The sequence below is a fragment of the Netta rufina genome (genome assembly GCF_964035555.1).
Source record: "Netta rufina genome assembly, chromosome: 12".
Lineage (NCBI taxonomy): Eukaryota > Metazoa > Chordata > Aves > Anseriformes > Anatidae > Netta > Netta rufina.
Genome location: NC_140135.1, coordinates 18,624,710 through 18,648,212, shown reverse-complemented (window position 1 = coordinate 18,648,212; position 23,503 = coordinate 18,624,710). Strand labels below are relative to the sequence as shown.

The 23,503-nt window shown below is 35.1% G+C and overlaps 1 protein-coding gene across 1 annotated transcript in view; it reads left to right on the top strand.

The window, feature by feature from the left end:
• Positions 1 to 7,388: 7,388 nt before the first annotated feature.
• Positions 7,389 to 23,503, top strand: part of KLHL4 (kelch like family member 4) — a gene marked incomplete at both ends in the record, with an annotated part of 36,728 nt that continues 20,613 nt past the window's right edge. Inside the window, one exon of the mRNA XM_084293836.1 lies at positions 7,389 to 7,810. Within this exon, the coding sequence (XP_084149962.1) occupies positions 7,389 to 7,810 (422 nt within the window). The remainder of the gene's footprint in view (positions 7,811 to 23,503) is intronic.

Below are 23,503 nucleotides of genomic sequence, written 5' to 3'. Positions count from 1 at the left end.
ACAGTCAAGCATTATAACTGGTTCTCCAGAAGGGTTCTGATGTCTCTATCCTAGAGGATTTCAACATAAAACCTCAAGTAACCTGGTCTGGCCTCATACCTGTGTTGTTCAGGAGGTTGGACTAAAGAGCTCCCGAAGTCCCTTCCAACCTGAATTATTCTATGTCTCTATAGCAGAAAAAAGATAAGGCTATGCTTTTCTGTGACAGAGACTACGACAAATTTACATAAAAACTATAAAAAGTGCTGTTTTGAATATCTCCATAGTTCTCAACATCACATTTTCACAATCATGTCATGCCACTAATTGTTTCCTTTTGATTCAGATTATTAGTATAATTAAAGGTTCTATGTCAATTCACACTTCTGAGTTAGGCTGATAACATTTAATAAAGAAATAATGCTTGTATTTGCTAGTTGAAATTGAAAACACTACTATCAAAAAAAAAAAAAAAAAAGAAAAAGACATCTTTCTGTAATGTGGGATACATTAAAAGTTTTAAAAAATAGTTTAAAATAGTTTTTAAAGAGTATGTTTTTAAATAGGATTTAAAATAGCTTTTATATTTCACGGTACATAGCTACAACTACAATTACTTGTTTTTGTTGTGTTTTTGTTTTCTAAGAAGCAACTTTTTACACGAGAGTAATGAAGACAAACTATATTTAGATCATAGCTACCTACTTAGTGCTCAATGTTACTGCAATGGGACTAACATATTCATTCATGCATACATCTTGCTAATGACCTGTTCAAGTCTGTTTTCTTACAACAGAAAGGATTACAGCTTCAGATGCTATAGGAAATACTCTAGCAGAAGATAATGAATGGCCAGTGAGAGAAGAACAAACTGGTAGGACACTTCAAGAATAAGCAAACAAACCTCCAAATAAATGAATAAAAAATAAACAGACCCTTTCTTAACTTGACAGCAGATACATTAGGATTCAACTTCGCTTGTATTTCTAGGAGGTGTGACATTTGTGTGACATTCAGAGTTAACAGGGGAAAAGGAATGTTTCTTGTATTTCTAAAACACAAGGTGTATTTTTCCAAGTACTTGTTCAGTTTCCAGAAAACAATGTATAAAATATTGCCAGCCATACTGAAAACAACACTTTGCTGTCATCTTTTACTCCACAGAACAAAATATTCCTTAGAAATGTAATTTTTATCCCTCAAAAGAAAACCAGTTTCACCTTGAAAGTTTCATAAGTTTCATTCATCTTGAATCCATAAGAAGTTATTTTGAGACAAAAGTCAGAAATGAGTTCTTAGAAAGTAATAATGCATCTATTTGTTTTCTGCTTATATATGTATTTAAAGCAAAATTACAGATTGCCTTTTTATGAAAATAGTAATTCTTCTTGATAGCTGGGAGAGTTAGTCTTCATAAGGGGCAGACTTGCTGTCAGAGTTGTAGCTCTAAGCCTTCCCCATAAATATTCCATGAGTTTATACACACACTATATCAAGAAAGTCTGCAGTCTTCATAAGTAGCCAGGGAAGGAGTTGAGGAAGACCACCCCAGCACCCCTTGTTCTATACAGTTGTAGCTACTGGAAGAGATTTAGAACTTCCACAGAAGGGAAGGGAGTTTGCAGAAGGGCCATGTTACAGCTGTACCACATACCTGCAGACTGAAAAATGGATGCTGCAAACTGCCAGAATGTTTACAGTAGCACTTTCTGTGTTCGTGTTGGACAGGGCAAGCATCACAGTAAACCTCAACGGAAATCATACAAGTTAGACAAAATTTTCTAAACTGACCAGTATATTTAACTGCTCAATGGAATGCTTAAATAACTGTGCTATGTTTCTGTTTCTCAGATGTCTCAAATTAGGCATCCAGAAAAAGTAATAACTTTGGAAAATTCTGACCCTGAGCCTTTGCCACCTTTCTTCATTATTAAGAACTGTTGGCAACTATCTTCTCTCTCTCATCTGTTTCAGTCCCTGACAGCAAATAATAGGCAGATTTTGATGGGCTGAAATACTTGTTAACTTGGTCAATTTGTTCAATATTGTTGCACACTCTATCAGAACAAGTAGTTCAGACTTCTTTAGACTATCAGAATTACTTATACCAGGCGTACTCACATTCTTTTTGCTGGATCATGTAGAAATGCTGTGATTTCTTCCAGTTTGGGCACACAGCTTTGTAGGTGGATTGCAATCTGTAGTACCATTTCCAGTTACTTGAGGATGCATTTGCGTTTAAATGCGTCAACACTTTCCCTTAAGTGGATCATTTCTACTATCTTTAGTAGTATCAAAAGTAACTGATTGTTTTAAGCTGATTTGCATTTGCAAACTTGCATTCACATTTTTCTTTTAAAGGAAAGTTGAACTTTCCTGCAGATTTTAAAAACAGCTATTTGTTTTGCTTTGATCATGTTCCCTTCCATCTAACTGTTAATGCTGGGGCTGTGATGTGCAGATGTTTCCTGGAATATCTCTTTTACAAGGGATGGACTAATGGGAGTTCTCCATTTTCAAAACAATGTAATGAAAATAATCAACTTCTTGTTCTCTTCATCTGGCCTCATATGCAATATAAGTACATATTCTGAATACACAAACTGTAAAAATCCTGTAGAATACATTGTTTGGATAGAGAGCTTATACACACAGGACAGGATAGAGGGCCTTTCACACAGGACTTCAGTTATCTAAGATCTGTACTTATGTAGATCTCAGTATGATGTTTTCGCCAATTGCAAGCACTGTAGAGCATACACTATTGATACAAGCTTTTAATTAACTTGACTTCCTAAAAAATATGTCAAAATAGATATCAATTATCTCAAGAAATATCACAAAAATATCTTAACTTTTGGTTATGAAAGTTTTGCATCAGTGAGCTTGGCATTGAAGACCTCTGGTCCAAAGCTATCCCAGGCTTCTTTATTTATTTATTTTTTTTTTAAATAAAAAATACAGTTATTCTGGTCTGCCTCCCCTTCAGCTAAGATCTACTTCATTAATGCTTGCTAGTAACCTACCCCTTGCAATACTGCTGGCTTCAGAGTCCACAGATGGTATCTTTCTTGAATTATTCTACAAGAAAGTTGGATGATTTATTTTTATTATTCTTTGCTTGACTTGTTAGAACATTTTTTTCTAACAGGCTTTTCATGCATGCACTGCACTACCAGCTCAAAGCAAACAGAAAAAGAATGTCATTTACCATGTCTCTTTTGAGAAGGGAACAAACATTATATAACTGCATGAATATATTGCACTTGTTTAAATTCTCAAAAAGAAAACACAAATAAACCCAACTCCCTCACCCTCAAACACTAAGTTAATAATTAGGGAATCCTGCTATTTTGAAATGCATTAGCAAATTCCTTTCTTTATAGTGTTTTGTAGGCAGATGAACATGTGAGGCAGCCATAGTTAAGTCATTCTGGAAGCTGTGATTTGAAATACGATTCATGACAGAAAGAAAATTCTCTGTTTCTTCTCAAAGGTAGTTTATGATAAAAGTATTTTTATAGTTTTCTAATTCAAAAGCCTTATTAGGTATTTATAGTTGTAATCTTACAATTATTATTAACATCTATTTACACTCTTGCTAATAATAGGTACATCTTGACTTATCTGGAAGTTCAGCATGTTTGCATAAATGTTTTAAAATGATGTCCAGCTCCCTGGTAAATGTCAGTCTACCCTCACATTTATTTAAATTTCCTAACATGGTTGAAGATCTTCCTCAAAAGCTTACCACCCATTGAATCAAAAGGAGGTTTTTCAGAGAATACCAACTTCTTTTCCCTCAAACTACAAGCAAGCCTCTGAGGAAAGGAACAATTAGAAATCCCCCACAACTGCAGGCAGTTATACTGAGCTGTTTTGATTCCAAATGGAAGTTTAGTTTTCTAAAATGTGTCTCTTAATTCCTGACAACTGCATTGGTTTTAAATGGCTGTACTGTAGCCTCTAGGCTACATCTCAAACACCGCCTGGCACATCACAAAGTCCCAGGATAACAGATTGAAAAGGGCCCAGCTAGTCCCACCTTCTGCTCAGAGCAAGTCCAGTCAGAGCAGCTGCACCGTCTGTAAGGATGGAGATGCCACAGCCTCTTGGCAACATCTTCCCACCTTTTAGGGAAAATCTGTTTCTTATGCCTAATTAGAATTTCCCATGTTCCAATATGTGTCTGTTGCCTCTGTTGCTATCACTGGGCACCTCTAAGATAGTTTGGCTCTGTCTTCTCTGTACTTTCATTAGGTGCCTGAAGACAGCAATGAGATGCCCCTGAGCCTTTTCCTCATACAGTTGAACAGAGCCTCTTCTAGCAGCCTCCCTTCATCCATTACGTGCTTCAGCCCCCTGAGCCTCTTGGTAGCCTCTGATAAACTTGCTGCAGCCCTAGAAAATGCTGTTCTTTGCAGATTTCCACTTGTGAAGGGGAAAAAATAAAGCTATTATGGTGGATGGCTATCTACATGAAAACATATGAAATGAGGAATAGTAATAATAGATATATCTTCTCACATTTAGATGTTTGAACCCAGAGATATGCCTAAAAGTACCTTAAAGATTTATAGAGAAATCATGAAGAAATAAACACTCAAATTGTATTCTATTTCAAGGGAACTTAGTTTTCTCAGGTTTTGTTTAAGATTCTGACCTATAATTTTATAATCAATGTCTCTCCTAAAGGGTAAGGTAAAGATAAGATTCCTGTTCCCTTCATATTGACAAAGACCAGAGGTTAGACATAAATGATTACAAGCTAGTAGGTGGCACAAACCTGTATCATGTTTATACCACATACCTGCGTCTAATCAGGCCTGAAGTTTTGGCTTATAAAATCACTTATACTGTCCCAGTACAGCATATTGAAGTTTTAGCCAGAATGGTAATAAGCTGTGTGAAGAATAATCTGCTTATGCCCTACCTAAAGCATATTCCATGCTGACTCAAGCTGACTTTTTGAGCAAAACAGTCTCTTCAGGAAATGTCCAGTCTTACTTCTTAAATTTCAGCTAGATACACAACATCTGCCAAAATATGTGCTGAATAATAGGAAAAAGAGTAATTTACAAACAGAAGTTCTACATTCTAAGTCAAATTCATGCAATGTGTTTTTAACAATATCTGCAAAAAGGATTTAAGGAAAGGAAACCACCAGAAGCTTTGTGAGATGGTAAAAATTATGGATTCAATATATCAGATCTATTGCTAAGCGGAACTGTCAGGGCTGCTGGAAGAACTCAATGACCTGATTAAGACAGTAGCGAGATACCATGTTCTCTGTCCACTTCTACAAGATTTTATCATAAATTATTTTATTAACTTGCTATATTGAGACTCTCTTTAAAAGAGATTTGGATTGCCATGTAGGCAATCCTCAGGAATATATATGAATACCACTACACTGCTAAGTTTTATTACTTTTATGAAAGTGAGTAGTAAAACACTCCAGAAAACTTCAGATTGTTAGAATAAGCTGTAATTGAAGTAAGAAAACATCTTACTCTGACTTCTGAAGACATAATGGTCTCTCTTACCCAATGGCCAGTATTTCCATTTATCTACTCACTCCCTACAAATTCTTTAAAATCCCTGAAGTTTGTGAGCATCTTCTTTATTAGCTTTTATTCTCAACAAGCTTAAACTGAAATCCCTTATTAAACCACAAATAAGCTTTATATACCTTCTTCTTAAAATATTTTCTTAGAAGTTGAATGAGTTTTATCATTTCTATCCATTCCTATAAAACTTAAAATGTAGTCTTTTAAAACTATGTTCCATTAACAATACTAAGAATAACCTGGTATTCTAACACATAAATCCCTCTTTCATTTTCTTCTCAAGTAAATATTACTTGAGAACCCAGTTTATCTTAGTGAAGATTGTTAAACGGAGTATTACTTCTACAGGGGGACAGCACCAGTTTGGGAGGTCCACATGTGACAATGCTGTTGTGTAAATCACAATACTGGAGGCAGGTCTCTCAAATATCGTCTTTTCACAACTTCTTCCTTTCTGACTTTCATGGCCAACTCTTTCTCTTAATTTTTTATTTAGTATAAAGTATTTTCTTTCCCTCTGTGTATCTAAATAGCATAATTTATTCCAATTATTTTACAGTTCCTGCCTTGTCCTGTAATTTATCTCACAACTATCCAAAGAAAAGTCTGAAGAAGAGGGTTCTTTAATTCTGAATCTTAGCTTTTTTTTTTTTTTTTTTTTTTTTGCTTTTGCACACTGCTTACAGTCATATAGATCATCAACAGCACACTGTGGAGAATGTAACACAAGAAATAAAACCAAACCTATCCATTTAACTATTTTTGATTTGCATGCAAAAACAATCTGTGCACATTATTTCAAAATACACATGGAACAGTTCTCACAGCCCTGTCCATTAACAGACTGATGAGGATGAATGTATGAAATTATTAAATTTGCTGAAAACATGCTGCACAGCATACACTGACAAAAGAAAGCTGTGTTTTTTTTTTTTTTTTTCTAAATCACCCTGTTTTCATTGTCCGTGAGAAATTAAGAGCAGGATGACAAAGGGTGTTTACACAGGCACTTAGCCAGGAAACTGTTTTCCACAGATACAGTCGTTCTGGGAGCACATCTCCGATTTTATGAGCTCCCTCCCTCTGTTCTCTCTCTCCCTGTAATCACATTGAGAAATATATCTGTAGGTGAGAAAATACATAGTTCTGCACAACATATTGAAATGCTGCTTCTTTCCTTTAGGTAAGTGCTACCACACTGAGGCCATTTGTAGGAATTTTACACAGCAAGATAAACACATGCAAACCTCTTAAGGAAACACATGAACTGCAGGACAGTTTCACAGTGAATCATTACCAAAAATCTGTGTAAGAAGTCCATAAAAGAATTCTCTATAAATCTTCTGTGAAATGCAGCATTGCTTATTAGCAGTGGAAAACCTCATGAGATAGAAAGTCTTGTCACTTTATTTGTGTGTGCTTTCCTGCATCTTAAGTTGCAGCTTAAGATCCCTTAGGATCATGTGAGGCTAGGTTATATATTAGAGAGCTGTGCTATAGTGCTGTGAGTGTGTAAGCCTAGCAGCTGGGTACTGTTATGGTTGCTGCTTTCCTGTGCTAAGCTGATTTACTTGTTTAAGGTCTGACCTCATCATCCTGTCAGTATGGATTCCCACCTATACAGTTAGCAGCAGCTTAGCATCGGCTTGAAGAGCTTGCAGTATATTAATCAGAAGAGAGAGAGAGAGAGAGAGAGAGAGAGCAAGCTACCGGTATTTGTTCTTTTGTTGTCTTTTCTTAAGAAGAGGAGTTGAAACACAAGAGATAAAGAATCTGCTTCCTTTCTAAAAGAATAGGCTTTTGTATATATATATACATTTTTTTTTTTTCCTGGAAAAAATGTCAGTATCTGGAAAGAAAGAGTTTGATGTGAAGCAGATCCTGAGGCTCCGCTGGAGGTGGTTCAGTCACCCCTCGCAAGGCTCTGGAGGCACGGGGGGCTGCCATCAGCAGGAAGGATATGAACACAGAGGGACACCGGTTCAGAACAGGTTGAAGAACCACTCTCGGGACAGAAATGGGCTGAAGAAAAACAGCAGTCCTGTCCACCACAATATACTGGCACCTGTGCCAGGTCCAACCCCGGTGCACCACCGATCCATTCAAGCCTGGCATCAACAAAACCTCATAGAACAACTTCGATCAAATGAAGATATTCCCAAAACAAGCACAGAGGAAAACTGTGTCAAAGAAGATTCAAATAAAACCCCACAGGAGCTGCAGATGATCACAGAGGAAAATTCAGATGAATCTGCAGAGAGGTAGGACTTTTAAAGCCTGCACTTCAAAAACCATACTTCTATCCAAGTTATTCTCTAAAACCGTATTTGTTTTTAACCAGAGCTCCTTACAGCATTAATCTAACTTTGTATATGTGCACACCCACACTCACATTAAAAAGCAAGAAGGAACACTGTCATGAAATTTTGATCTTTGCTTAAGATACATTATGTCAGAACTTCCATAAAAATAAAATCTGCCAGCTTGTCAAATTTTCTCTATTGCAATTTACAACATCTTATTTTTTTTTGTATTGATTTATTCTGTGTAAGAACAATGGAAAAAATGAGCCTTCTGAAATACTGTCCTCATTCTGACTTTATCAATGGGTGCAACTTTGACAAATGGGAACTGCTGGAGATACACGGTCTGTGTGGTTGCCATCAGTTTGTCAAAATTTTCACTGCCTTTTTTTACTGTCTCTTTGACAAGTATAATTAACCCTGAACTAAGTGGAAAGGGAACATCATTACTTGCTTTTTTAAGGGTTTATTTGAAATCACAGTAGTTTCACAGCTTGTTTAGCACAGTAAGAGACATACTTTCTGCAAGGTCAGGTAAAAAATATGACAGCTATGACAGCTTAAAGGTGTAAGAACAAAGGGTGATCTATTTTTAAGATGTTAATATAGAGAAGAAAATACTAGTACAAGTTATTTCACTAAGCATACCATTTATTTTTTTATGATGTTTTCGAAATTGATGTCAGTATTATTAGCTTATAGAACAACAATTTTACTTCACCTTTACCCCACCTTGGACTGAAATTATGCATTTATAATGTGATCATTTTCACCATTTGATAAGATTGTCATCAAGTTTTTGGGAATATTTTTTGATGTTTACACTGTACTTAAATACAAATCCATCTTACTTGAAGTTACAGTTTCTCAGTAAAACAAAGCTGACAGCTTGTGTATTTTTAGCGGTTGTTATTTTTCAAGTTGTACATCTGGTACAGGGAACATCTGCAGACTGACCAGAAAAATGTATTACAAAATGTTATTTTGGAAACAGTACTAGCAGTCAATGTATACTATGTAAATTCATTATGAAATAAAATCAGTGAGGTAGGAATGTGATAGTTTTATATGCTTCCTAAAGTACTGATTTGTAATGGGTAAAACCCCTACCCTTAGTGCAATTTATTTCAAAAGACAATACACATTTCCTGGAAAAAAAAGTAATTTTAGGCACACCTCAGAAAGAAAGGCAATTTTATTTGAAAAAAAAAAAAAATAAGGAACAGTTAATATTCAAGATAACACTATTTTCTGGTAAATGAGGTAAAAGAAAAGAAAAAAAAAAGGATACTGAATTCAGTTTGGAAGATATTAAGGCACTGCCCTCTGAAATAAGATGTGACATTTTCTTCAGCTATATATAAACTTTCTGCTAAAGCCTCATGAAATTTTATGCTGTTGTATTCAATCAAATTTAACTTCTCTTGAGCTGTTTAAATTTGCAGCTTTTAGAAAAGTTTTGTGAGTGTATATATCTCATAAAGTATTGCTATATTTAAGTGTATTTTCTCTACGTTGTCAATGAAAGCTTTTTATGCATGTTGTAGGTTAAAGCTAATTTTAAAATACACTATAAAAGTCTGATTTTTTAAGGCATTGTTTAGGAAGCAAACCATGACCACAAGTTTCTCTATAATTAAAACTTTGTGTCAATTAATTAAAAAGATCATTAAAGTCACTACAACATAGTTCCAATTTCTTAAATATATACGAAGAGAAATCACTAAGGAAATCATCTATCTTTCTCTTTAGCTATAGCATTAATGTGCTAATTGCTTTGAAGTGAAATACTGAGAAGAAATTAAGAGAAACCTTACACCTTCAGTAAAATTGCTGGATATATTTTCATTTCTTTAACAATGTCTCATCTTGCACTTTTGAAATCTTCCTAAAAAAGTAAGATTTCCTTTTTTAAAAAATTAGTTTGTGCCTCTTTTTTTCTTCAGAAGTTCCAGATAGTGACAATTGATTGGAATCAATGAGATCTTCTAACAATTAACACCTCTAAAAAATCAAGCACTTGCAGTATCCCCTAATTCTTACACTGCTAAAGCCATGCATAAGAAACTGCAATTATTACATCCATATGCTCTTTTGCATTCATACTTGAGGATACCAAAGACAACCTCATAAAACTTTTCCTTTTACTCTGTAAAAGGAATCATACCTTCTGAGTGGTTGTTGGTAATGCAGCAACTTTACCTCTGCCTGTAGAAGTTCCATTTCTAGCTGTACTCTAAAGGAGGACAAACTTTAACAGAGGCAGATAGTGATAGGACAAGCAGGAAAAGTTGTAAACCAGAAGAGGGGAGATTTAGATTAGACACTAGGAAGAAATTCTTCGCTCAGAAGGTGATGAGGCACTGGCCCAGGCTACCCAGGTTGGTGTTCCATCTGGGGCAGTGCCCAAGGCCAGGCTGGGTGGGATTTGGGTAGCCTGGGCTGGCGGGAGGGTTCCCTGCCCACAGGAAGGGGTTGGAATGAGATGAATGTTAAGGTCCCTTCCAACCCAAACCAGTCCGTTACTGTTTGATAGAACCAGTGGTTCTATCAAACTGAACATACTGCTACATGCCACTTAGACATTGAAGAGTGGGAAAGTACATGAAATCAGGCCAATACCTTGACCTTAAGCAAGCTTAGATTCTGTTTGATGGTTGACAAAAACTATGTTATGTGCAATACACAAACAGATGCTTGTACACACAAGTTGGTGCTGATGTACATGGAAACAAATATTTAGGAGGAGTATCTTCTTAATGGAGGCAATACTGGTGAGGCCACACCAGTGCAGAGTAGAGCAGGATAATCACTTCCCTCAACCTCCCTATGCTGTGCCTGATGCACCACATGACATATTTGGCCTTTTGGGCTGCCAGTGCACACTATTCAGTCATATTAGTTTCACTGCCAACCAGAACACCCAGATCCCTTTCTGCAGGGCTGTGCTCCAGCCTCCCAGTCAGTACAGACATCTAGACTTAACTTGTCCCAGGTGCAGAACCCAGCACCTGCTTTTGTTAAATTTCATTTGGTTGGTGACTACCCAGCCCTGCAATTTGCCAAGGGCTCTTTTTTTTTTTTTTTTTTTTTTTTTTTGCAAGGCCTCCTAGCCTCAAGGGAGTCAACTCCCAACTAGATAGAGTTCCTCTCTATCTAGTGTTGTCTGCAAACTTACTCAGAATACCTTCAAGTCCTGCATACAAGTCTTTTCATGAAAACATTGAAGAGAACTGGAGAAAATGGAGCCTGTGAAACCCCACTTGGGACTGGCTGCCAGCCTGGTATAGCTCCATTTTCTGTATCCCTTTCAGCCCAACCCTTCAGTCAATTGTTCACCCATCATATCATGGACTTGTCTAGCTGTATGCTGGACATTTTATGCAGACAAATACTGTGAGAAGTGAAAATGAATAAATCATTGTATAGTATTTGACCCTAATTTCTTGGCCATATGATGACTTTTTTGTCTGCGTCTTTAGCTAATGTGGCACAGACCAAAGACACATACCATCATGTTTTCTTCTGCTGAACACCTTTTTGGGAAGAGTCATTAAACTACACATTCATTGTGGCCTCCTCAGTTTTTAACTAACACTCTGTGAAATGATACTCAGCTAGTTTTTCAACATGAAAGACCACTTCTAAAAAAGAAGAGAGGTGATAATTTCCCTAGTGAAAACAGAACATATGAATTATTCTGTGAAACCACTGGTCAAAGCAAATTGATTTTTTTTTTTTTTTTTTTTTTTTTTGTATTAAGTGTCCAGTTCTGAGTAGCCTAACTAATAAGCAAAGTCCTACCCCTGATTCATGAGAATAATGGATAACAAATGACAATGCACCTATTAAGTGAAAGGACTATGATCCTTTGCAGAAAAGATTATAAAGTGCTGCATTCAGAGTAGTACACCATTACACTATTTTCCCCTCATGAGTTAGAATTCAGGCTCATAAACCATCTCTGATGCCTAAGGCAAAAGTTTATAAATGATTACTCCTAATGTTGCACAGCAGTAGCTTTTATTTTTAAATGAAAACATAATTGGTCTGATTTTATTTCATGCTTTCGATGGCAGCATTTTGATGGAAAGTTTTCAAAAATCTGAACTTTAACACATAATAGGTTTGCAAACATAATAAGGAATACTGGCCATCTAGTCAGAGGACATGTCAATCCCTCTATGCTGAAGTGAGATCAACAATATTTAAGTGCTTCCTTAGTTATTTGTAGTACAGTTTAAGATCATTATTTTCTTGATCTTTTCCCGTGGATATATATATATATGTATATATATGTGTGTGTGTATATAACCATATTGCTCCCCTTATTTTCTGTAGTCTGAAGACCTGCAATTCTTGCAATATTTTTTCAGAATTCCTATGCTAGAGAAATATGATCATTTTCATTGTTCTCAATGCTGACACTTTCCAACATTTCTGTGTACTTCTAGTATTGTGGTATGTTCTGGCTAAAACTTGATAATTCTGGCATATAGGGCAGGATTACATACATGTCATTCCAGCTTAAAAAACTGTTTGAATATCCTGCCTAGTGTTTCTTTTTTTTTTTTTTTTTTTTTTTTTTTTTTTTTTGTGTGTGTGTGTGTGTGTGTGTGAAAAACATGGTGTTATTGCTCATGCCTAGCTTGTGATTTATGTGAGACTCCTGACCCTATACCAAAGACCTGTTCCCTAGCCATCTGTACATCTTTGCAGTTATTTGTTGCTAAATACAGTACTTACCAGAAATAATTTTCACCTTATTTTTAATCAGATAATGTCTCCAATTTACCAAGTTAATACTCACTTCCAATCCTATTCTGCAATGTATTTGCAGCTTGCCTTAGCTTGATATAGTCTTCAATTGTAATAAAGTTCCTATGAGCTTTCTATTTATTTCTTCCTCCCTCGAAGACACTTAGAACATTCATGGAAAATCACAGTGGAACCTTAGTGGAAAGTTCCTTTGGAGGCAAGTATGACTTAGTTATTTACCACTGAACCATTGATAACTACTATACAAGTATGAGTTCAAAGCAGTTTTGCACCTGTCCTGCAACAGCTTATTCCAAACAGTACCTCAGGATGAATTTCGTAGTATCTGATATGAGACAACATAAAAGAATATCTCGTGTTCAAGATACTAATGACAACTACTTCTTTTTCTTTTCTTCATAATGCCTAATACAGCCTATTAATGAAGGATTTCAATTTATCTTAACATGTTATTCTTGACAAATCCTTGTTGACTGCTAGTCTTCTCTTTCACTTTTAAGTGCTTAGAAATAATAATTATGACACCTTTAAACTGAAGATTTTGTCAATAAGTAAAAACTAATAAAAGAAATGATGCTTCTGTCCTGTGGAGAATTTTGCAGTTTCTTTAATACTTTTAGCCACATATATTCAGCAATGTACTTTAAAAAGATGATTTTGTGCCAGTCTGCTATGGATAGACAAAATGCTTCCTTATAAACTCAGTGAAAAGCAAAAGCTAATTGTCTGCTAAAGATGACCTTTAACTAAAGGTCAAAATATGAATTTGAAAATGGGGACATTTGAAATGGTTTATTTAAGATATTGTAGCTGATCTCTCAGAAGTGATGGTTAGACAGCCCATGTGGCATTTCAATATTTTAGTGCAGTGGAAGAGAAATTTAGAGCTGGGGGACGAGGATGATATTTTTGTCCATGATGATTGAAGAACACCCCACTGTTATCAATGAGATGCTGCATTTGCTGGTGCCAGATATTACTTCAGTTCTACGTATGGACTAAGAAATGGTGCATGCAGCACATGGGATAATTAATGAAACCATGCTGGATTTTAATACTATTTCAGTGTAACTCAACTGAAGAGTTTTCTGTGATATCTAATGTTTACTAAAAGTAGTAAATATGTGAAGTTCTAGCAAGCAGCATCTCATGCAGGCTTAGTACCAAAGAGCAGATTTGCCTTTTTCCCAGAAATTGCTAACTTGCAAAAGGAGAATAGAACTTTTCAGACAATGGGGGAATGTAAAGAGCAGTAACAAATGAAGTCATTTGGACTGAACAGATACTATTGCCTCATATAGGATCTCTTGGAACAGGAATTAGAATCAATATTCCTCAAAGGCTTCCTCAGCAGATATTCCAGCTTTCTCCTTCTACTATGACATCTTTTGAGGAACTTGGAACATAGGCTTACATTTGACATGCATAGCTTTCAAACATGAATATTATGGGCAAAAGAAAAATATCATTTAATAGTAATTTAAGAAACTACAACAATTCTATCAATTTCAAAACAATTTCTTTATGATTCAGTTATGTTCTTATTTCCACTCCATACAGCTTGTTCTCAGCAAAGACAGCTGTTAAATTACTTCCTAAAGAGTTATTACTGCTCTTAAAATCACTTCTTAATGTCTCCAGAAAAGAAGTAAAGCAGATGATTAAACACATGTGACCAATGCAGATCAGATTTTACAGTGCAACAGTTCAATTGCATACTGAACATATACAATTGTGAAATCAGCAGGAAATTTTTGAAACATTCTTTGAAAAGGGGAGAAAGTTTGCTTGATTTGAAAGCCATAGACAGAAATTTGAAAGAAATGAACAATTTATTTTCATAGTTTTTTGTGGCTGATTTGTTTACTTTGAACTATTTGAAATACTGTAGTAAGGAACACTACTAAACTCTTTCATAGTTAAAGAAATACAGGGATTTGTTTGTTGTAGTTAAATAGCCAGATTTGGCCCAAAACATACCAACTCATTCAGCTAAAAGAAAAATCATAGTATATTTAAAGAATCGCTGTACCAGGTGGTATGATAAAGAATATGATTTGTATATAATACCTGTAGTTATGTAGACTAAATAAATACAAAAGTGAAGCTGAAGGATTGTCCAGATTCAGAGAAGAGCTAAAAGGGATTATAGGAAGTAAACTAAAAAATGATGTCTAAAGAAGTCCACAGCAAAGTTTTCTCCTCTGTGAAATCAGCCCCCACCTCCGTGACTCTATCCTCAGACACACTGGCAGAACTTCCCACTCAGTTGTGACAACAAATCTCCCAGTGCCTTTCTTTCTCCCCTTTTCAGAGGAAATGCTTAATAGTGAAAACTCAATTAAAAGCTAACTAAAATAGATAAAACAAGAACTTAAGGCCTGACTCTTTCCAACAATTCTGCCTGTCCAATAATTAATAGCATAAATCATCTTGCACTTCATTTTAGTAACTGTTTTTATTCTATAAGATGAGAAAGGATAATTCACTAAAACTCTGTCTCCTGCTCACAGGTAAGAGAAAGATAATTAAAATAATGTAAAGGAATACCCTACCTTGTAGCCACCATATTCATCTGAGGTTAAAATATATTACATGGTGTTACAATTTAAAAAACATTTTGTCAAGAAATAGGGTATTGCTTTCTCATGCTGGATTTTACAGTTATGCAAAGATATCTTACTTAGAAATGAAACAGAACAATATTAATTGTTTTCTTCACTGTTTTCTCAACTAAAACCCATTTGGCTAAACAAACATATTAATTGGAAAAGAAATTAATGTCTGATACCTCATTCTTTCTTTGGTTTTGCTACACATGTTTTGAAAATCTTTGGACAAGAATCTAGAGATCTTACCCATATATAAAAAGTTGATTTAACCAAATTCAAGCTCTCTCAGTCTGTCTCAAACTTTTAAAACGTATGACTTTATGACTAGATGCATTAGGAACTCAATATCAATACCATGCGTTCTACCTCAGATTTGTTTCTTCCTTCTTACATAAACTCACTTAGAAATCTCTTAGGCTCTTGGTATCACAGTTTGCTTATATTAAAGATGGCATTTGATACCTGTTCTCTTAGGAACACAGTAAGAACCAATCAGTCTTTTCAAGCACCATAATTTGCCTAACAACTGCTATTAAAATGCATACTGCAATGTGTGTATATTAAGATTGATGCATTATAGTATGCAGTTCTCATGATAATATCATACATAGCATATAGATCTCATGACAATATCACAAAAATCAGACTGCTAGTTTAACTAGAAGTTTTCTATTACAACAGGTAGTAGTGACCACCAGTATAGTTATAATTAAATGTTTTGATCAGCAAACATAAAGGGAATACATTTGATAAAATGGAGAGCCACTGCCACCATTTGCTATGCTTCAGTTTACCTGATAAATTAGAAGTCAAGAGGAAGGGATGCATTCTTGCAAGACGAGCATTTTCAAAGCCTGTTCATTTTAATAGAAGTTGAGAAAATGAGCAACCTTTTTGAACTGGGAAAATATACCTTGATTTAAATGGAAATCATGAGCAAACCACTAAGAAATCCTAGGACTTGGAGAAAAGCTATTTTAAGCTATTACATATGGTTTGGGTTGCTAGGGAAACCTCTTTTACAGTGTTCATTTAGCACAGATGCTCAGGAAAGCTCTGTGGCTCCTTGTCATACCATTTCAGAATGTGAAGAAATAGAGATGAGCATATACACACATGCAGACAAAAATATCACTGTAAATTTATCTTAGTCATGTTCCGTATCTTTGGTGGAAGTTAGTTGTTTTTTTTTTTTTTTTTTTTTTTTTTTTTCGCCACGACAGCTGTGATAAAGTAAATGCTTTGTAATTAAAAATCTCTGTTTCCAGACTGAGGATGTTTGTGGAAACATTACCTTCAGCATTGATTAATTCTGGTTCATATTTTAGATAGTTGGCTATTTAGAGCAAAGGATTTGCCTGCACCATATACATTCTGAAAATGTAAGGAGCAAGTCTGGTGACACCAATTCTGGCCCACCCTTTGGACTGTAGGGCAGATGTGACTTGCCAAAATACATATTATAATCAGCTTCACTGCCACAGTAAAGCGGGATTTACTGCCACAGCATTTGGCACACTCCCTTTACCTCTTTAGACCTGAGGTGGGTGATAGCTTGGAGAACAGTTGCAGTCTGCTGCAATCAGAGGCTCACAGGCCACTGTGTTGAGCAGGCAGGAGGCTCAGATCTTTTCTACTAGCACCTCTTCCAGGGTGTGCATTAACTAGACAAACACAGCCCCAAGTGAAGGCAGAGCACTTGGATCCATATCCATAATCTAGACAAATATCTTTCACCTCCTGCCCAAGTGGTCATGTAAGAGAGGTGATAAAGGGAGTCAACAATATACGAAATTTGAATGGAGCTCTGGAAGGGAAGAACAGCAAAAATATAAATCTATAGCTATGGTTTTCCCTTCTGACTTTTCTATTTTTCTTTTGTAGTGGCCTGAGTTACTGTTCTTGCAGTGACCTACTGCCTGTGTGTGCCAACAGTACTAAGCTCTCAGTGACCTTAATATAGGTCAGACATTTGTATGGTTTTAGCATCACCAAAATTTGTTTAGACTTGGTTGGAAAGAGGCAGAAATTGATTCTTGCTACAAAGTAATTTAATCAGAGAAATGAAAACCATCAGTTATTTTGGCCATCACACTACAGCTTTCTGCAGAAAGTCCTCTATTTTGTTCAATACTCTGGAGAATCCTGTACTTCTTTTCTGAGTCATAAACTGTAACTCAAAACATATGTAAACATTGAACTAAGATTATTTGAAGAGTTTTAAATCAAACATGCATATTGTAGCATTAATACTTTGTTAAAAGCATATAAAGACTGAAATGCTTGTTCCAAGTCATGATTTTGACTCTCACGTAGGACATTCACTGAAGGTTGCTTACCATACACCTGGTTGTCATTCAGCTTACAGAAAACTACACAAAGGGACATAAGGACATTCCTTTCTATGTGATGAACTTAAAAATAAATCCCACAATTCTACATGCTAGTATTGTGGCTTAGGACTTTTGATCTCTGTCTGAGACGCTTGACCTAGTAAAATTATCTGGCAGGACAGCCAAATCAGTCTCTTGACAAATCTTGTCATAGTGGATTTACAAGCCGTGTAAGACAGCTTCCTGGGAAGTTACAGCCTTGTGGTCAGACTCTTCAATCACAATGCAATGAAGCAGTGAAAAAAGTATGGAAAGGAATAAGGATATATAAGTCAGAAATAATTTTTTGTCCTCATTTGTTTTTTCATTCACTTAAATGATGCCAAATTCATCTATAAAAGAAATGTAGAGTGGTTTGATTCAACAACAGACCAATAAAGTTTCTCAGCATGAAGTTCCCATGAGATCCCACAGATGTGCCAGATGTGTCTCTTACTTCCTCTTTAGAGGAATTCAATATGTAGCTCAATGACTAGTTAGCTGTTTAAATTAAAGCTTCCTTAAACTGTTTCACTTAGCATTACAGTGAATTCAAAACTGAATTTAGCACCATTAGTAGAAGAACCAAGTTAGGACTGGAGGACAGTGTGGTCTGTTAAGATCACACTGTGTAAAGACCAAGAACACTAAGTCATGGATATATTTACTAGCAGTCTACTGAACTGCTTTTATTCTTCATCTGGAATGTGGAAGTGTTGCCTTATATATTTTGAAGAATACTTCAGTTAAATACCTTATCTGTCCGTTTTCCAAGGTGTTATCTTTTAAGTACATACAATTCCTAAAACATCCTTTATTGTGCCTTGTATATCAAATAATTAATGGGAAGTCTATTATTTCACTTTCAATGGCTATTGCTATGACATTTCATAAATAAGTTGATTGTAAAAACCGCAATTTTAAAAAATCCTTTCTAGTAAGTGACTTTCAGCCAATACCATATTTTAAAATAATTTTGAAAAAATAAATTGATTTCTAGACTCCTAACTTTCTCATCTGTTAATTTATTCTGTAAACTGTTTCAGAGATTTTTTCAGTTTTCCTATACTCCAAATACTCTTTCTCAAATGCAAGACTGATTTCTAACAGACTATTTGGCTCAAAAGAGGAAAGACTTGCAATATATTAAGGTGATTTGTAAACTCACATCAAGAAAGAAAGGCAAGTGCACTGTTTTTTTCTTGTGTTTACTTGGTGTGATCTTCTTTCCCATGATCTATCACAGTGGCAGGGTAGAAGGTACCTCAGGCAACGGTTCTCAAAAGTTAACGCATCTTGTGTCATACAGTCAGAGCTTTGCTTAGGATCTGCATTTCTGCTTTGCCTTTTTGATGCTCCATTTCACATTGAGTAGCTAAGCCAGAACTAATTTCTTTGGAAAACACTTCAAAATGAAGTGTTTTATATTATTATATTTTGTTCCTAATTGTATATAAACAAGTATTTTAATTGGTTAAATACTCTTTTCTGCACAATTCCACCCTCTCCTGATAAATGCCCTCTGGAAAACCTTAGAACACGAAGAAGCTAATAGAGAACATTTTTACATAAATCTACTTAAAAAATTTTTACTCTCCAGCTGAAATCCTCATTAAATATATTATTACCTCCTTCCAGTACTTCAAATTGCCAGGAGTCATAGGATCCTAACATCACAGAATAAGGTCAATATACTGCTCACAGTAACAATTTCTTCCAGCATGAAGTCAATAGCCAATACCCAAAGTAGGTGATTTTGGTTTTAATCACTTACTTGTTGAATCCTCTCTTAATCCTGAGATACAGATGAGAAGAGAGGTATAAACATTTTGTTCATCCTGACTTAGAGAGAAAGAAAAATCAACAGCATCTTTGAGACCGATCTGTTAAATATCCTCATATAATATATATATATATATATATTAATATTTGCATTTTATCCACATGTTCTAAGCTCCCCCTTTGTTTTATTTTGCTAAAAGCAATGAGAGGGGATAGCATAAAGCAGGTCTTCTTACCCAAAATATCTCCCATCAGGAGTCTTTCTGAAAGGTGCTTAATGAAGTAAGAAACATGAACCTAATTAGTTTCATCTGGCCTTAGTCGTGCTTGGATTTAAACAAAATTTGTTGCCCTTGGCTTGTAATTTTTTTTATGTCCTCTATAAATAAAAATGCCACCAGCTCATGTCCGGAATTTAGTCATTACTTTTCATTTTGTACATTTTGACAACTTGAAATAATGCCTTCTAGTCACATCATTTTTTGTCCTTTAGGAAGATGCTATTAAATTACCTAAAAATATTATCACTAGCTACATGAAATTTGAGCAAGAAGTAAGCAGCCTGACTGAATTTCTTGTCCAATGCCAACACATTTGGCATTATCAGAGCAAAGGTTAATTTTAATATAGTAATATACATATATACTCACGTATTTTTACCTGAAACATTTCACTTGGTTATTATTCTCTATTACATAATGGAAATGAGTACAATGTTAATTCTGGAAGATAATGATCTTGAATGATGATTTGAGATAGCATTAATTTAAATGATTTTTCTGATACAGTCACTTCATCTTTGAATATAGACATATATCTTTTATAATAAAACATCCCTGGATGTACCCCCAATGTGCTCTCCAGACTGTTTAGATATTGGTACAGCTTCAATGTTTATGAAAGTGTCTCATGCTATGGAAGTAGGTGTTCTTAATGCACACCATTATAATATTTATAGTAAACTTTCATATTCAGATTAGTCTGAATCAGGAAGAAAATCGTTAATTTGAAAATGCCTACTATATTACAAATTTTGACACTGGCAGATCATTGTGATAAAATCCCTAGTTAAACTGTGTTGTCCAATGGCTATCAAATAACAGAAGGAAGAGTTTCCGACTTCTGCTTCTACAGTCCTTTCAGTGAATTGAACAATGCATACTGTCTCACTAGAAACATCCATGGTCAGCCTATTGCACTCTGGGCATCTCGTAGCTGTAGATTTTGCTCCCAGAAGAGCTGCACTCCTTCCTAGTTGGGAAGGCAGCATGGGTGCTCTGAGGAAAACCAGAGGGCAATGGGACACAGTGCATGGCCAAACTGTCATTCTGTGGGAAGAGAAGTGGAGGCCAGTTGGCTCCTTACTTTAATGTCTGTGGAAACATCTGAATGGTTCTGCAAAAAGTTGCTGAAAATTTTTCAAAACTGAACCCCAAAACTCAGGAACAAAATCTCATAAACACATTTATACCTGCAATTGTAAATGGAAGAAGTTATTTTAACTAATTCTAACTGAGAAGAGTTAGGCTGTTAAAAACAGCCTGTTTTTAGAGCTCAAGGTTCTAATGTGGGATTGTCAGTTTGAAGTTTCTATTTAGATGGGTTAGAAGTCAGCAGTCTCTCTATAACTTAAGTCATTATAACATTGCAGTTGCTTATGTCTTCCTTTGCTACATCATTTTCTGTTATTTATTGCATGTTAATATTACTACTGTCATCAATGTAGTACAATCTTCCACATTCTTTTGGATCAAAGATTTTGACCCATACCCTAAAATTTAATGCAATATTTAGCTGTTATATTTACAAACAGCAAATAATAAAGGAGACAATTGCAGTAGAAATATTAAGACAGAGGTTTGGATGACTACTGATTGGCATATTATCAGCAAGCACTTAGTACAGGTGCATTGACTTTAGCATTCTTTTATGCTTTGTTCAGAAATGGCTTCCTAATTGAAATATTTTACTTATTTATTTTTCAGCCAGCTGATGTAGGGTATCTCTAACAGTTGCTGGGTTCCTATGATTTGGCATAGGAAAATAGCATCTCAATCTCCAGCCTCACAACATTGCCCGAGAGAGAGTTATAGCTCAAGCAGCTGAGCAGGAAAGAGTCTGCCTATGTGGGGGTTGACAGCAGTTTTCTTGAATAAGCAGAAACAAATGAGTAAAAAAAAAAAAAAAAAAGATGAGTTGCATTGTAGATATCGCTGCACAAACAAACTGAATTGATGAAGTTGCAGTTTTGTCTAATGCCTTGTCACTACTAAAGCACATTTAATAAACCTCAGAACAGACATCACATTGGTGTTTTAAACTGTGATAAAGTCCTTAGGATGTCTTGTGTCTGTTATTAATGTCTCTAACTGGTATTTAGTTTGCTGTTGATGGCTGGTGTGACCTACCATTCAGAAGTAGCGTGACCCAAAATCAAAAGCTGAAAGTGACACTGTTAACTGAACTGGATTCCACAAATTTTAAAGCAGGTACATGCAACAAATATATAACAGGGAAGTGGTCACTATAAAAATATAAATAATAGCCTTATCAAGAACAAGAAATTCAAATATTTCATTTCATCACCTGTTTTTTTTTTTTTTTTTTTTTTTTTTTTTTCATGCAATATTATGCATCTAAGCTTCCTAATCGTCAAGTTTTGTTTCTGGACTTTGGCCATAGGCACATATAATGAGGCACTTTAAGATCATACTGAATTTAAAAATGGACTCAACAATTAAATAGAAAGTATGTTTTATCATGTTATAATTAAATAATGATGAAAAGTGAATTTCACATTTATAAACTGATTAATGAATAGTGCCATAGTGATTAATGAAGAGTATTTTACGAAGACAGAAAATTATTTTAACATAATTCAAAAATTTAAAGAATTGTAGAAGACAGGCCTGGAATGAGCCACAAAACTTGTCATATCCATTCCCCTGACCAAAGGAGACATGAAGTTTTCCCTCCACATCACCATTTCTGAGTAACAGCTTCATTGGGATCCATTACAATCTAGCTGTTACCTCAACTCTCTTTTCTTGTCCTGTATTTCAGTCAGATAATTACTCATGTAAATGTAAGCAGGTCTTTGAAAAGTAAAAATTTGCATGAAATTCAATAATGCCTAAAGCAAAGATGGCACCTTCAATTTTTAAATTCTGTTCCCCAAAAGTTTCCAACTTGCTATCTTATACCAATGTGATGTTTATACTCTATTTCTATCATGTACTTATCTGTAATAAAAATACAGAGTAGCATGAGAAGCAGAATTCACAGGCAATGCATTCAGAACATCTGACTTTGAAAGTGAATCCCCAATAAAGTTTTGAGTGCGCCTATACAAGTTGTTCATATCTCTTACATTTATTACACTTAAAACATGCCACCCAAGCTTGATTTTGAAAATGTCATGTGAAATATTGTTAAAAGTCATCCAAAAGTCAAGATGATTTCTGACACCTAATGTTTTTCTCCCAGTAAGCTTTGTTATCTTGTCAGTAAAAAAACTGCTATGACATGATTCGTTCTGAACAGCCATGCTGGCTGGTATTTATTTCCTTGTTACCATCTAGATAGTTAACATTTTTTGATTACTTTTTCAAGTTTTCAGTTTATACAGTCTGCTTGACAATTTAATTTTTCTTCTTTTAAGGAATAGCACTGTATTTTCATTATCCTTCACAAATCTTTATGGGAAAACTCTGAATTTATTTCAATTGTCTCTCTAGCCAAGAAGAAATTCATACAGCTCAGTTACTTAGAAATCATTTAAGTATAAATTTACCTCCATTCTCTTCAGGCTAATCCGAGTTCTTAAGTTCTTAATATTAGCGTTCATAATGTTAACACATCTCAGAATCCTAGTCAACACTAACACAAAGATGGCATTAAGCAACTTGAGTTTCTGGTTCTTCAAATCTCTTTAGTAATATTTTTCCCTCCTGACTAATTGGAAATTTAGTTCCTTGGTCATCATAGGACTAATATACTGGAAATGTTATTACTATAAATATTATTATTAATAGACTTCAGATCTTGCTTGCTTAAACTTGTACCCATTTTATAGAAAACAACCACTTCTCTATCTTCTACATGCT